This window comes from Nannospalax galili, unplaced genomic scaffold (genome assembly GCF_000622305.1).
Source record: "Nannospalax galili isolate Female #2095 unplaced genomic scaffold, S.galili_v1.0 scaffold235, whole genome shotgun sequence".
Classification (NCBI taxonomy): Eukaryota; Metazoa; Chordata; class Mammalia; order Rodentia; family Spalacidae; genus Nannospalax; species Nannospalax galili.
In genome coordinates this window covers 1,967,041-1,980,979 of record NW_008338118.1, presented here as the reverse complement: position 1 = coordinate 1,980,979, position 13,939 = coordinate 1,967,041, and the positions used below count along the sequence as shown (strand labels likewise).

General features: G+C 35.9%; 1 protein-coding gene across 1 annotated transcript in view; it reads left to right on the top strand.

The window, feature by feature from the left end:
* Nucleotides 1-13,939, top strand: part of Hcn1 (hyperpolarization activated cyclic nucleotide gated potassium channel 1) — a 420,581-nt gene that overhangs the window by 354,075 nt on the left and 52,567 nt on the right. The window contains exon 6 of the mRNA XM_008832935.2: nucleotides 8,383-8,623. Within this exon, the coding sequence (XP_008831157.1) occupies nucleotides 8,383-8,623 (241 nt within the window). The remainder of the gene's footprint in view (nucleotides 1-8,382; nucleotides 8,624-13,939) is intronic.

The following is a 13,939-nucleotide window of genomic DNA, read 5'->3' as shown; positions in this document are numbered from 1 at the left end:
CTTTTGTAGTTTCTGACTCTTGTGTGATACTCGGGCCTTCAAGTTTAGTTCTGCTTTTTTTTTGAACTTTATATATCTTTTTGGTTTACTTTTTGGTTATGAAAAGCTGGTTCCTCTAAACTTCTGGTTCTCTCTTTTGATTTTATATCAGAGTGGCCAGATTGCTTTTGTCTTCAGGAGTTCCCACAGAAGCCCAAGTCAGATGAGGTTCAGATGCTCTCAAGCTTTCTCCTAAGGTCTGGATCCCTCCAGGAAAGATTTTGTCCTCAGGAATTTGGGGGTTTGAGTGGCCTGGGAGCCAGGCCCAGGAAAGATGCTGTTCTAGGGCAGCTGGTGGCCATGTTACTCAGGGATGCGAACGCAGATGGGGCGGGAAATGGCCCCAAGGGCTCCTGGGGACTGCACTGAGGAGATGGGTTGCTGTGGATGCAAAGGATCAGGAAGAGGAAAGGTCAGCCCCAGTGTCCAGGAAAGAGGCCAGCAGGTGGTGCAGGCCCAGGGAAGGAGAAGGAGGTGAGGGCAGGGCCAGGCCCAGAGTGCTCCTGGGGACCCAACAAGGCCCTGAGTTGGTCTGGATGCAAAGGATCAGGAAGCAGTGGTGTTTCCCTGGGCGTCTGGTGCGCCAAGACAAGGAATGTGACAGGACCCAGGCTGGGGGTGGGGGGATGAGCCTGGGGGAGTCAAGAAGTGGAGGGCATGATGGACTTACCCGAGAGAGAGGCCTGCTGGTCCTGCAGACCCAGGGAAGCAGAGGCAGGTGAGGGTGTGGCCAGGGCCAGAAGCAATGCTCCTGGAGACCATAGAAGGCACTGAGTTGGTCTGGATGAAAAGGATCAGGAAACAGTAGTGGTTTCCCAGATGTCTGGGGCCCCAAGTCAAGGAATGTGACAGGACTCAAACTAGGAGGAGAGACTGGCGGGGGAGATGGGAGGGTGAATGAGGCTGGGGGAGTCAAGGTGCAGAGGGCATGATGGACTTACCCTGTAAAGAGACCTGCCTGCAGTTACTGCAGGCCCAGGAAGCAGAGGGAGGTGAGGGTGGGGCCAGGCCCAAAAGCAGTGGTCCCCTGAGAGGTAACATTACCTTTTTATAGTAATAGAACAAAGAACAAAGAAACATCACAAATCAAGAAACTTAACAAATACATTGCTGGATAAATTCAGTAGGGCAGGTCATGGCAAAGTTGGGTGTTGGGAGGTTTCTACTATAGGTCTCAGTTGCTATCTGATGACATTCTTAGCCTTTTGATTAGTGTGGGACCTGGCAGTCTGCTAAGTTATTATATTTTATTAGTCACAAAAATGTTAATTCAGAAATAGAGGAAAGGACAAGGTGTGGCTATTTATTGGGTTCAGATGTCCCCAGATAATTTGTGAATAGGCTCTGAATCTGCAGCATTCCAAACTCTCCACAGTTATTGAAGTATTAATCAGCTGGTCAGTCTTGTAGGAAATTCAGCTCAGGATGCGAGAGTTCTTTCTGGGAGCTTTCTTTCACACATGATTTCAAAGTACAGATAATTGATTTAAAAATCCTAAAATTAAAGTAACAGTTTCTAAAAGCAATCTGAACACATTCTTTCAATTTCTCTGTTTTTTTTTTAATGTTAAACAAAATAGAAAAGTAATTTCCAACAAAACAATTACAATATGAAAAGCCAGCTCACAAAAGATGACAATTCTCATGAACACCCCCACAATTAACCTTAACCATGAAAAGAACTTCTGAAGGAGGAGAATGAGGAAAAGGGAAAATTCTTAACACTTCGTAATACAAGACACTTGCCTGATGAAAAAATAAGAAAATATACATAACAGCAACATTTGCAAAGATATAAAAATTGAAACCACAATAAGAGAAAAAAATTAAACATATTTTTACCTATGCACAAATACTAAAACATAAAAGATTGATCAAAATCAAATTTTACCAGTCACATAAAGAAACTGGAATTTCACATTTTATTACAATGAAATAAAAATAATATAACAATTTAAGTACAATTTTGGTTAAATCAAATAATTAGAAATTACAGTATGGCACATGTTCAGGTAAACCAGTATATAATCCTCTAAGAACACTCATTGTGTTTTTATTTTATCAGTCTAAAACTGGAAATGACTTAATTTTCATGAGAGTAGAATATTTAAAACTGAACACAGTAAAAAAAAAAAAAGAAATTTATGTAGCCTATAAAAAATGAATGAACTGTCATCCTACCCAGATGTATGAGACATGCTGATGAGGTGCGGAAAGAAAAGTTAAAGAAGCAAAAGAATGGCATGACTGTGTGCAGTTTCATTAACATGAGTCTGAAGGACACAATAACCACTGTACAGTGATAGAAGTTGGGATGGTTAGAACCAGTGGATTGACTGGACAAAGAAACCCTCATAGAATTACTGTCAACGTCCTAGAGTTGCATAGTTCCATATACTCTAGCTTTAAGACGTGTATCTACTTAAAATGTGAACCCTTCACTATAACTATGTTATAGCATAAAACAGAGGCTTTCTGCATTATGGCCAGAAAATGAACCTGGTTATACCTGAGAAAAATAACAAAATCAGCTGTGATTAAAAACTTTCTGTGTGAAAGTAGCTACATGTCAAAATAAAAACAAACACCAAAATTCTTCATTCATGACTGCTACATTATGCCCTTTTCTAAAAATAAAATATGATGTGAAGTCTTAGAGTGATTCTCTAGCAGGGTCAGTCACTGTTATCAAAGTAGTGGAAGCATACTGAGGACATTATTCAATAAACTCGTTATGTGTTCATGAGAGTGTGTGTGTATGTGTGGTGTGTGGCGTGTGTGTGTGTGTGTGTGTGTGTGTGTATGTGTGTATACATGTGGGTACAAATGTCTTAAAAGTTTTGAATGACTTGTTCAGTTTGGTTGAACAGCTGATCCAAAGTCTTCTGACATTAAAATTTATATCTTACATAATCTGTAAGAAACATTTCAAATAATATGAATAGTTTTACAGCTTGGGTTATGACCTAGAATCTTCTTGATAATAAATATTTCTGCTTAAAATCTTAGAGGGGAAAGATTTTTTAGCATTTACCAAAGCATTTGAACTTACTCACTGGGAAGCTCTGAGGTTGGTTTACTAGAAACTGAAGAACACATGGATGAACTCAGCAGGAGAAAATACCCTTTAGGTATTAAAGACGGCTGTCTACTCTTGTGTAATTTCAGATCTGGCTAAGCTTTTCCTCAGAGGAATAAACTGAAGTGTCAAGTCTCAAACACTTTGCAGTGAGATACTCTATGCAAGAGTATTACAGAAATCACATTCTTGGCATTTACTTAGCCAGTATAGCTATATTGAATTATTCTTTCATATGCAAAATATCCTTTATCATGACATCTGTCATGATAATCATCATTAAATCACAGAGTTCACTTGTAAATACTTAATATTGTATAATTAATTCCAAAATCATGTTATTCCTGCATTGATATTTTCCTTCACTTTCACAAAAGATCAACAAAAACTAATGATCTCCTTCTCAGATGCTAAAATTAATTTTTTATTACATAATGTAACTAGAGAGTGAAACAATATATTTTAATTAGCTGTCTGGATACTTAAAAGATATTTAAATCTAAATGGCATTAATATTTTGTAATTTATAAAAAATATTCTTTTAAGTGAAAATTTTTTGAGGGAATTTTTTGGTGTTGTTTTCCCCTCACTTTCAATGATGTTAATAGAGCAAAATATGTTTCAAACTTTGAAATCACAATGGACTTTTGGTTTGATAAACATGAACTTCTTAGAAAATAAAACATTATAGGTTAAAAAGAAGACCCATGCCAACTTGATAGACAAAAATCCAGCATTGATTGGGGAAAATGGGCAGCAAGCCCCAATGTTAGCCAAGGAACTATTAGCAAATGATTACTGTGGGGTGAGGAAGAATAGATCTTTAAGGAAGTGACTCTAGATAGGCTGTCTAGACTGCAGTGGATGAACTTTCACAGAGAGACATCTAAATACAAATGCTTGACCCAATAGGATTTAACATATATAACAGAATACCTGAAATCCGGCGGGGGGGGGGGGCCGGGGAAGAGGGGGGGAGGGGAGAGATTCTAAATTTGATTAAAAAATATTAAATACATAAAAAATTTTAAAAATTTTTTAAATGTGTTTAAATAGCATGAGAAAACAGCACATGTATTTTCATAGTAAAGAGCAGTGATTCCATCTTCAGTAAAATATTTCAGAATCATATTCCACTTGTAAAAAAGCACAAAGATAATACAAATTGCTGTACATCTTGCCCAGCTTTCCTCATTTTCAATATCACTGACTTGGTATGCTCCAGGTGCCAAACTCCTCCTGTGATCAATATTGAGACAGGCTAAATATTATTCAGGTTTCTGTGAGTTTTAATCAAACTCTTGTCCCTGGATCACATACAGAATACCACACTGCACACAGTCAACCTATTTCTTCAGTCTCCTTTAGGGTGTAAGAGTTTCCTCAGAATTCCCTTATTTTTAATAAGTTTGGTCCTTATGAGTAGTACCTGTTAAGTGTACAGAATGCCATTTGGTTTAGGATTGCTAATTTTTTTTTTTTAATTTAAAAACAGTTGTTACAGATGTTAGGGAAGAATTGCAGAAATAAAATATCATTCTTATCACATATACAAAGGATACCTATTATCAAGATCAGCTATATTCCAATCAGTTCAAATGGAAGAACATTGATAAGAATATTTTCTATTTGCTGGGGGTAGTAGCACATGCCTTTAGTCCCAGCACTTGGGAGACAGAGGCAGGCAGATCTCTGTGAGTGCAAGGACAGCCTGGTCTACATAGTGAGTACCAGGACAGCTGGGGCTACAGGGAGACCCTTGCTTTTTTGTAATAAAACTGTTTCAGTTTTTTACACAAAATTATTCTTTCATGATACACATGAAATCTTTAATTCCTGTACAGTTTGGCCTTTCATTTTAATGACATAGTTCCATAGTCTTTTAACTCCATTTACTACCAATTTTCATAGAAATAATTTCAGTACAAAATCATAACTTATGCTTGTTTCTCATACCATTTGCTTAACAAAGAATTCTGAGTTTTAAGTAGATAACTTAGTATCTCCTAACAAGAATAAAATCATTCTTTCCAAATACCATTTTTTAGCCAAAACTGAAACCTTTATTTCCTTTTTCCCCTTCCCTCCACTCTCCTCTCCTGCTGCTTTCCCTCGACCTTTCTTCTTTCTTTTCCTTTTTTATTAATAATGAATGTGCATTTACTGAGTTCTTACTGGGAGCTGAACACTGTAGAGATGCATACCTTGGACTCTGGCTCTTCAAGGCCACCTGAAAGTGATCAACACTGCCATAAATATAGCCATTATAGAGTTAACTGCATTATTTGGATTTGGCTAATGCTAACCACGCACCACGTATAATAACATTCTCTTATCTTTGTTGCTGTATTTAGTTTCTTATTACTGTTGAAATTTAGTAATTTTTATCATTTTCCATAAAGTTTCCCTATGGGAAACACTGCACTGTGGAACTCACAAGGTATCCTTGAGAATAATCCATCCTCTTTTTCTCAAGTGGATACTAAATATTGTTTTCTCTGTTTCCATTGGAATTGTTTTAAACTTAATTTATTTTTAACAGGTACATAAAAACAAAGTTGTAGAAATGCACAGAATGTTTTGGTACATATATATACTGTGTAATGTTCAAATCAGAGAGAACATGCATATTTTCTTCAAACATTTATCCTCTATGGTACAAACAACAAAATTCTTTCTTCTAGTTTTCAGAAATGTACAGTATGTTATTGTTGCTCATTTACTGTGCAATAGCAGCTCAGAATGTTTCAGTACTATCTAAATATAACTTAGCTCTCTGAGATGACCTTCTTCCTGTCTCTTCTCCTGGCTCCCTCTGGCCTCGAGCAGCCACTATTCTCTTTCGACTTCTATGGAGTCAACTGTTATATCTCAGTGAAATCATGTGTCATTTTTCTGTGCTTAGCTTATTTTTCCAAATCCATTCATGTTCACAAATGATAGGATTCTATCCTATTTTAATGACTGAGTAGTATTCTGTTGCATATGTATCAAATTTTTTTCATCTAGCACCTAGAAATTTTTACCAGCGCAAAGATGATATTAGATAGTTTTGTGAAACAAGATCAAGGAAGCCTTTTTCAGTTCTGGCATCAGCTCATTTCCCCAAAGAAGGCCTTCCAATACTCAGACTGTTTAAACATTCCCATTTCACTTTGTTCACTTTACCTCTTAGGAGAGATGACTTCAGTTTCCATGCTTCTTGAGCAAGATCACTAATTCAACTCAAACTGTTCTATTAATATTCTTTGATGAAAGCTTTTTTGACGCTAGGTTCTTTTATGAAAGAATTTCTAATAAATTTTCATTTCCCATTCCCAAATGGGCAAGATTAATAATGTTTTTTCCATATACCTAAGTCGAGAAAAATAAAAAGTATTTCTAATCTTGGCCAGACCTGTACAATGAAATTGAACATGCAGCTCTTCCCACTATGATTAGACAGCAAACAAGCAGACAATTAAACAGAAAGATGCTCTCTTTCCAGTTCAAGACTTAAAATGGTTCATATAAGCAAGGTCTCAGGAGCCTATAAGACTCTATTTCCATATGGTTGCACACCTCCTCCATGGCTCTTACAGTTTTTTGCTGCCATTCCACAATAGTCCCTGAGCCCTGGTGGGTAAAGTTTATTACAGGAGCCCTGCCCAGGGATTTACACTCTGCAGACTTATTCTCTGCGCTTTTACTGTGGTCACCACCAATGGCAGCCACTCCTCCATTCTCACGGGTGCCACTCCTTCATTCTTACGGGCATCGAGGCTGCTCTTCTGCTCGACCAGTGCTGAGGGAGCTCTTCTGCTTGCCTTGTGCTGCCTCCTGTCATAGCTGCTTCTGCCCAGACCTGGACCCCAGGGCTGGTGAGAAGACTATGTCAGCAGAGCCACATTCAGACACATAAGACTAGGTTCAATGACACAGGTCTGCTTTATTGCAGGAAGGCACAAGCTTATATAGGGGTAGTGGTCCAATCACAGCCCAGCAAGTAGGATACCTCATTAGCATAACAGGTTTAGCATCCTATCACAGTGCAGCAAGTAGGATACCTTATTAGCATAACAGACTTAACAACCTATCACAGAATAGTGGGTACAATGCCTCATTAGCATAATGGGTTTCAGATTACAGAGCCTGGATTCCTGGAAACCACATGACCCTGACTGTTGCAATATCTAAGTGTTGTAATTTTGAATTCCAAGGGTGGTGATTAGGGAATGGCAAGCTCTAGGCATCAGTCTCATGATCTGTCAATGGGAGCAAATGTCACATGGCTTTCCTTGTGGCTCCAGCAGTCGGGCCATTGCCTCTGGCCTGCTGTAGGGTTGTCAGTAAGACTTTCACCCTAGGCTCAAGCCTGTCTCCCATATTTGACCATTTATGTCTTTTTGTGTTCATGGCCCTCTGTTGCACAAGGGAATTTCATTGATGAGAGTTGAGAGATGCAGTAGTATTCTCGCTGCCCTTTGTTCCACTATGTTCTGTTAGCCTTAGGTGTAAAGGTTCCATTGTAGATGTGTCACTTAGGGATGGGGACTTCACAGACAGTCTCTGTGTGTGATCAGCTCTGGAACTCTGTAGTAATTTCTGTTGCAAAAGAAGCTTCTTTGACGAGTGGAGACTGGGATTCTCAGAAAATTAATAAAAATATTTTAAAAAAGGAAAAAAGAAAACAAGTGAATGGCTTTGGGAAGAAGATTGTTCTCATCTGAAAGATATGCAGCTTTAATTTACAGTATTTAATTAATTACCTTTTGGTAACTTCTGCTCTGCATTTTCCTTACTCTACTGTGAAAGATTTTTAAAAACTGAAAATGTCTACATCTCTCAGCCAGGTTCTTCTTCAGAAGATTGTTTAGCATCTTAAAGCACAGAAACAGCAACAATGCCCCTAACAGTTATGTCACTTGGCAGTTTTCATAAGAAAAAGATAAAAGACACACTAAAATTCCAAAGTTAAATTATCATTTTGAATACAGAATAGGAAAGAAATAGGAAGTCATAGAATAGAGTTTTATTGTAAATTAACATATATTAAACATTTATTACATTCCTCTATGAGAGCTGGTACTGAGAATAAAATCTTTAGTACAAAAGAAAAACAAAACTAATCATTTGATGAAATTTGTATATTATAATTTATATATTTAAAAATTTTTTCAATCTCTAGTTATTCCGTATACATATTTTTAAATGTCAACATGACCTTTTCTCCCAGATATGATTAATATTCCCCTGAGTATCTGTTTGCTTTTTTCCATTTTCAGGAGATAGTCAACTTCAACTGTCGGAAACTGGTGGCTACAATGCCTCTTTTTGCTAATGCGGATCCAAATTTTGTGACGGCCATGCTGAGCAAGTTGAAATTTGAGGTCTTTCAACCTGGAGATTATATCATTCGAGAGGGAGCTGTGGGGAAAAAAATGTATTTTATTCAACATGGAGTTGCTGGTGTCATCACGAAATCTAGTAAGGAAATGAAATTGACAGACGGCTCTTACTTTGGAGGTTAGTAAATACAAAGTATAAAAGATGAATAACATCTGAATTGTGTATCTTCTTCAGACTTTTGGAGATGTCAAATATCTGTTGGTTTTGAATATGAACTTGTATTTGAATACCGGCAAAAGCACCTGTTATGTTTCCTTATTTCAGGGCCATGGGTTCCATGAAGATAGAACTACTACAATGATGAGCATAGAGTGGAATTCCCTTAGCTGAGGCTAAAATACAATGGCAGAAAATACAACCTGCAGAAAGTGTACTTTTTTCTCTCTCTTAAATCCAGAGAGAGTTGAGTAGCTCCACAACAGCTTCATTTCCTAGATTCCATTTATTTTATTGTTCTAACAAGATTTTGAGTTTTTGTTATTTCATTATTTGGATTTACGTGAGAACTGACTTTCTACCTAGGAGTAGAGAGAAAAGAAGCATAGTTTGTCATTAGTTATGTTCTTAAAAGGTGTTAGCATCACTGCTGTTAACATATGATTGCCAGAATTTAAAGTATCACCCTGGCCCTAAAGAAGGGTGAAGAATTCATACTGAGGTGAGTTAGCATCTTTCTTCTTAAAGCCTGAAGAATTTGTGTGCTGCTGACAAATTTACTCTATGATGCATAATTATTGTTTGTATACATGTACAAAATGTGCCTAGGAATTGAATTAGTAGGTCAAAGATAGTGCATGTTTTTTCATTGGGATAAATAACAGTTGTTTTTTGTAAGAATAACTATTTCATTTTAACAATGAATTTTATTGTTATTGTTTATTTATTTTATTAGTCTTTATCTTATCAATAAACTATGGCATTCCTCATAGTTTGGTTTTAAGTTATAATTTCTTACTAAGGCTTTTGCACATTTAATATATTTATCAAACATCAATGTTAATTTTGTTCCTTTTTTTGTTGCACATTTTCCAGCTGTGTTACTAATATAATTTTAGGATCACTGCAACAATTTTTTTGATCTTGTCATTTGTCACTTCTCTCTGATCATGATCATTCATCATTCTGATCTTTCTTCCAGTCTATCTCATCCTTAAACAGACATTACATTCCACAAGTAATTGTTGTACAGTAGACATTCTGGAAATGGTTTCCATATCTTACTATATTTTGTTTAGTTCTGCCATATTATTATTACTAATAATTTATTGTTATAATTTGCTATGATTTTTATTATAGTACCGACTTTCATTGAATTTTATTGTTTAATCATCAAAAACATGTCTGTGAGTACAGTGTCAGGTGAGACATTACAATGTTTCCTTAAAAGGGGTGATTTTTCTATAACTATAACAGAGGGCTTCATGTTTTCCTATAAAAGTTCTTCACATTTATTTAATATTATGTCAAATTTAAGAAATTTTCTTAAAAGACATATCTATTAGGAATTTTTTAGAATTTTACTGAATGCTTTTTGAGAATTCATCAAAATCACCATAAGGTTATCGTTCATTTTCAGCTCAGCTGTAAACCATAAATTTGAAGATTCTGCTATTTTATTTCTTCCATTATTCTCTCTTTTCGGGGTGATTTTGTGTTCCTTCTTTAGACCCAAACCTTTGATGTAGATTGAGACAAGGGCAGTTAAGAAATCCCAAGACTTTAACAGTCTTCTTTAAAACGGCAGAGTTGCTGTTTGAAGATAAAAAAGAGAAAGCATGTAATTAAAATATGATTGGATAATGAATATATTAAAGGAAAGCTTAGAGAGGAACATTTAAAGTGTTTCATTTATTAAGAATAGATTTGCAGGGCCAGGAAGATGGAGGTAAAGGCACTTGCTGATAAGTCTGATAACTTTAGTTGGATTTCTGGAACCCATATGGTGGAAGGAGAGAATGAATTCTGAAACGTTGCCCTCTGACATTTGCATTTGTGTCTTGGCATGTGCATGCCCCATACAATAAATAAATGTTTAAAAAATAATAAATTTGTGTTAAGTTGATAAGTTTTGTGAGCTCAAACATTCATTTAATTTACAGTTATTTTAGTAACATGGCTGAGGCTTTCTGAAAAGATTGCATAGGGATGGGTTCAGCTTCTGGAAAAATCAGCACAACAGTGAATGAATGACATTTTGTTGAATCACAATGTGATGTCTGGAATAAAAATCATTTTCTCTGCTTTGCAGCTTAATACTGTTGCATCTGTGTGTCCATAAGTAAGCCTTTGTTAAAATTTTGTTGTTATTGTGGTTATTTTTAGGATCTTCTAGATCACTTTGGGTATTAGATTTTGCTTGCCTTTTTGAAGAATAAATACAACTTAAAAATAGAAAGGTATTCACTAATTTAGAGAAGTTCAAATAATATACTCATTACCTGGTACTTAAAGATTTGTTAGGATTCAGAAACAATGCTGCTTGTGCCTGATTTCCTGTTGGTTTTGGTTATTAAAATACTCAGATTTTCTAATTCTTAGTTACCAGTTTATCTAGCATAAAGGTTTATTATGCTAAGTAGATGGTACAGTTTTTTGAGAAGCTTAAAGCACCAAACCCAGAGTTTTTGGTGCCAATGAGATAAAATAATTATGGAAAAAAAGATGATTGAGTCCAAATATTTTTTTTCTAATTCTAGACTATAGATTAACTTGTGAATCTATAGCTCCCTATTTGCTCTTGAAAATCTTTTCAATATAGAAGTGTTATATTTGAAAATTTATTGCAAAGATTTCCATGAGAATTTTCATGTAAACATATGGCATATGTTTCAAAATTAATAGATCAATACTGAATTATTATTAAAACACCCAATAAAATATAGTTTACTTATATATTCCAAATTCTTACCCAAAAACTTCAATCTATTTAGTAGCTTATTCATAATGCCATCTTTGTACGTGCTCCGGTTAGCATGTCTTAGACTTTCCTTTTCTGTGATGAACTTGGCAGAGTTTTTTTTTTTTATTTTGTTATTTTTTAATTATTTTTATTTTATGTGTATGGGTATATTGCCTGCATGTAGATAAATGCACCTGTGTTGTGCAATGCCTGTGGAGGACAGAAGAGTCTGTCTGAACCTCTGGAACTGGAGTTATGGACAGTTGTTAGGTGCCATGTGGGTGCTGGGATTTGAACCCAGGTTTTCTTCAAGAACAGCCAGTGTTCTTAACTGCTGAGCCATGACTCCAGTCCCTGGAGTCATATAGTTTCTTATAAGAGTACTATATTTATTTAAAACCTTCCTCTCTCCCTCCAACTCTTCCCAAGCTTCCTCTCTCCTTTCAATTTCATGACCTCTTCTTGAATTATTAGTTGCATATACATATGAAACCATTCAGTGGTGTTCATATGTACATGTTGAGGGATGACCACTGGGACTGGATAACCTATCAAGGCACTAATCCTTGGAGAAAACTGATTCTCCCTCTCTTGGCATTCATTGATTGCCTGTAGCTCTTCCTATGGAGGTGAGACCTTATAAAATTTCTACATCCATATTGGCATGTCAACTGGTGTTATGCAGGTCTTGCTGAAACAATCATATTGTTGAGATTTCATGGGTGCAGCTTCCCTGCCATGTCTAGAAGACACTATCTAGCAGCAGGTGTCCTTCTGACTCTTGCTATGTTTCTGCACCCTTTTCTGCAGTGTTCACTGAGCCTTCGATATAGGGGTTGCATTGTAGATGCATCAACTGGGGCTTGGCAACTCAGTCTTTTATTCTCTACATTTTGAACATTTGTGGAAGTTTGCAATAGTCTCCATCTGTTTTAAAAAGAAGTTTCTTTAATATGGAATGAAAACTACATTTATCTTTGACTATAAGGATAAGTATTTAGAAGATATATAGAGAGAAATTATATTGGTTGGTTTTGGAAAATTGCAGTAGTAGGTTATTCTTTAGGGTATATGACCTCTCCAGTTATTTGGCTAGGTTCGTAATAGAAGGCATGAATGCCCTCCTATTGACAGAGTGTTAAGTTCAGTTAGACAACTGTTGATTACCCCCAAGATAAAAGTGCTGCTCTTGCATCATTAGGGATATTTTGCTGGCTAGGTCATTGTAGTGATTTGTAGGCTTTCCAGCTGGGAGGGACTATTGAGTGCTTACTCACCATGGAGGGCAGGAGAGGAAATCAGATCCCCCGGAACTGGAGTTACAGACTGTTGTTATCCAGCATGTGGGTGCTGGAAACCAAACCCAGGATCTTTGCAAGAGCAGCCAGGGCTTTTAACTGCTGAGCCATCTCTCTAGACCACGTGTATACTTTTGAAATTTGTCCAGTATTATAGGTATGCGGGGATTTTTGTGATTATTTATTTGTTTTGTTTTGGATTAGATTGTTTTTTTATTTTTCTGGCATTGCCATGAACAAATGGCTTGTGGTGAATACATTTTTTTAGTTTAGAATTATCCATTTGTTCAATGGGTCATGCATTCCATTGTCAAATAATAATATTTTAAATCAAGTTTTTGACAGCAAACATTCTCATTGTTACTTCTCTGTCATCATTTCTAAGGCCCCTAAGCTAGATAAAGCAATGTTACACAAATCTTCATGTGAACACATAGTACACTCTATTGTGTATATGTACATATAATTTGTATAATCACCCATATCTATGTGTAAGCTGAATAGTTCTTACTAATGTTTTCAACTTTAATCCATTAGCCCGTGAAATAGTCTGGTCCCCTCCACGTTTTTTGTTTTGTTTTGTATTGTTTTGTTTTATGTAGCTCTTCACCCAATGGTTCATATATATCTCTCTCCTATCTTAGAGTTCAATTTTATTGTTTATATGTAATTATTTCATAATAGTTAACTTCTAGGTCCATGTGAAACAGTTTTTATCAGCTAGAGACTAGTTTTATGTAGCTATTTTGCCTTTACATTTAGACTCCACTGACGTCCAAGTGTCCCAAGGTCAGTATCTTATTTCTCCAGTCCTCTCAATGACACAGTTGTAATGCACTTGTCACACTCTGTATATCATCCAGTGGTTCTTTGACCTCATAAATTGCTTTTCAGTTTGCATGTCATAATTTTTATTCTGTGCTAAGGAATTATAGAGGTTTTGACAGATGCTCACTGTTCTTTATACACTATTATTTTAATATCAAATATATTAGCCTGACCACTCTACAAAAAAATCCCCTATGTACCACTGATTTAATCCTCCTCTTTCTAACAACTGATGTGTTTAAATTTGACTTCTTTTCCAAAAGACATACAATTGGAATCATACTGAAAGTAGCATGTAGTGACTGTTTATTGAATTTAATTTAAAATTCCAATTCTTTTTTATAGTACCACAAATAATTTTATTTATTTTATATTTTTTATGTTATTTACAAAATCGCAAAAATCCTT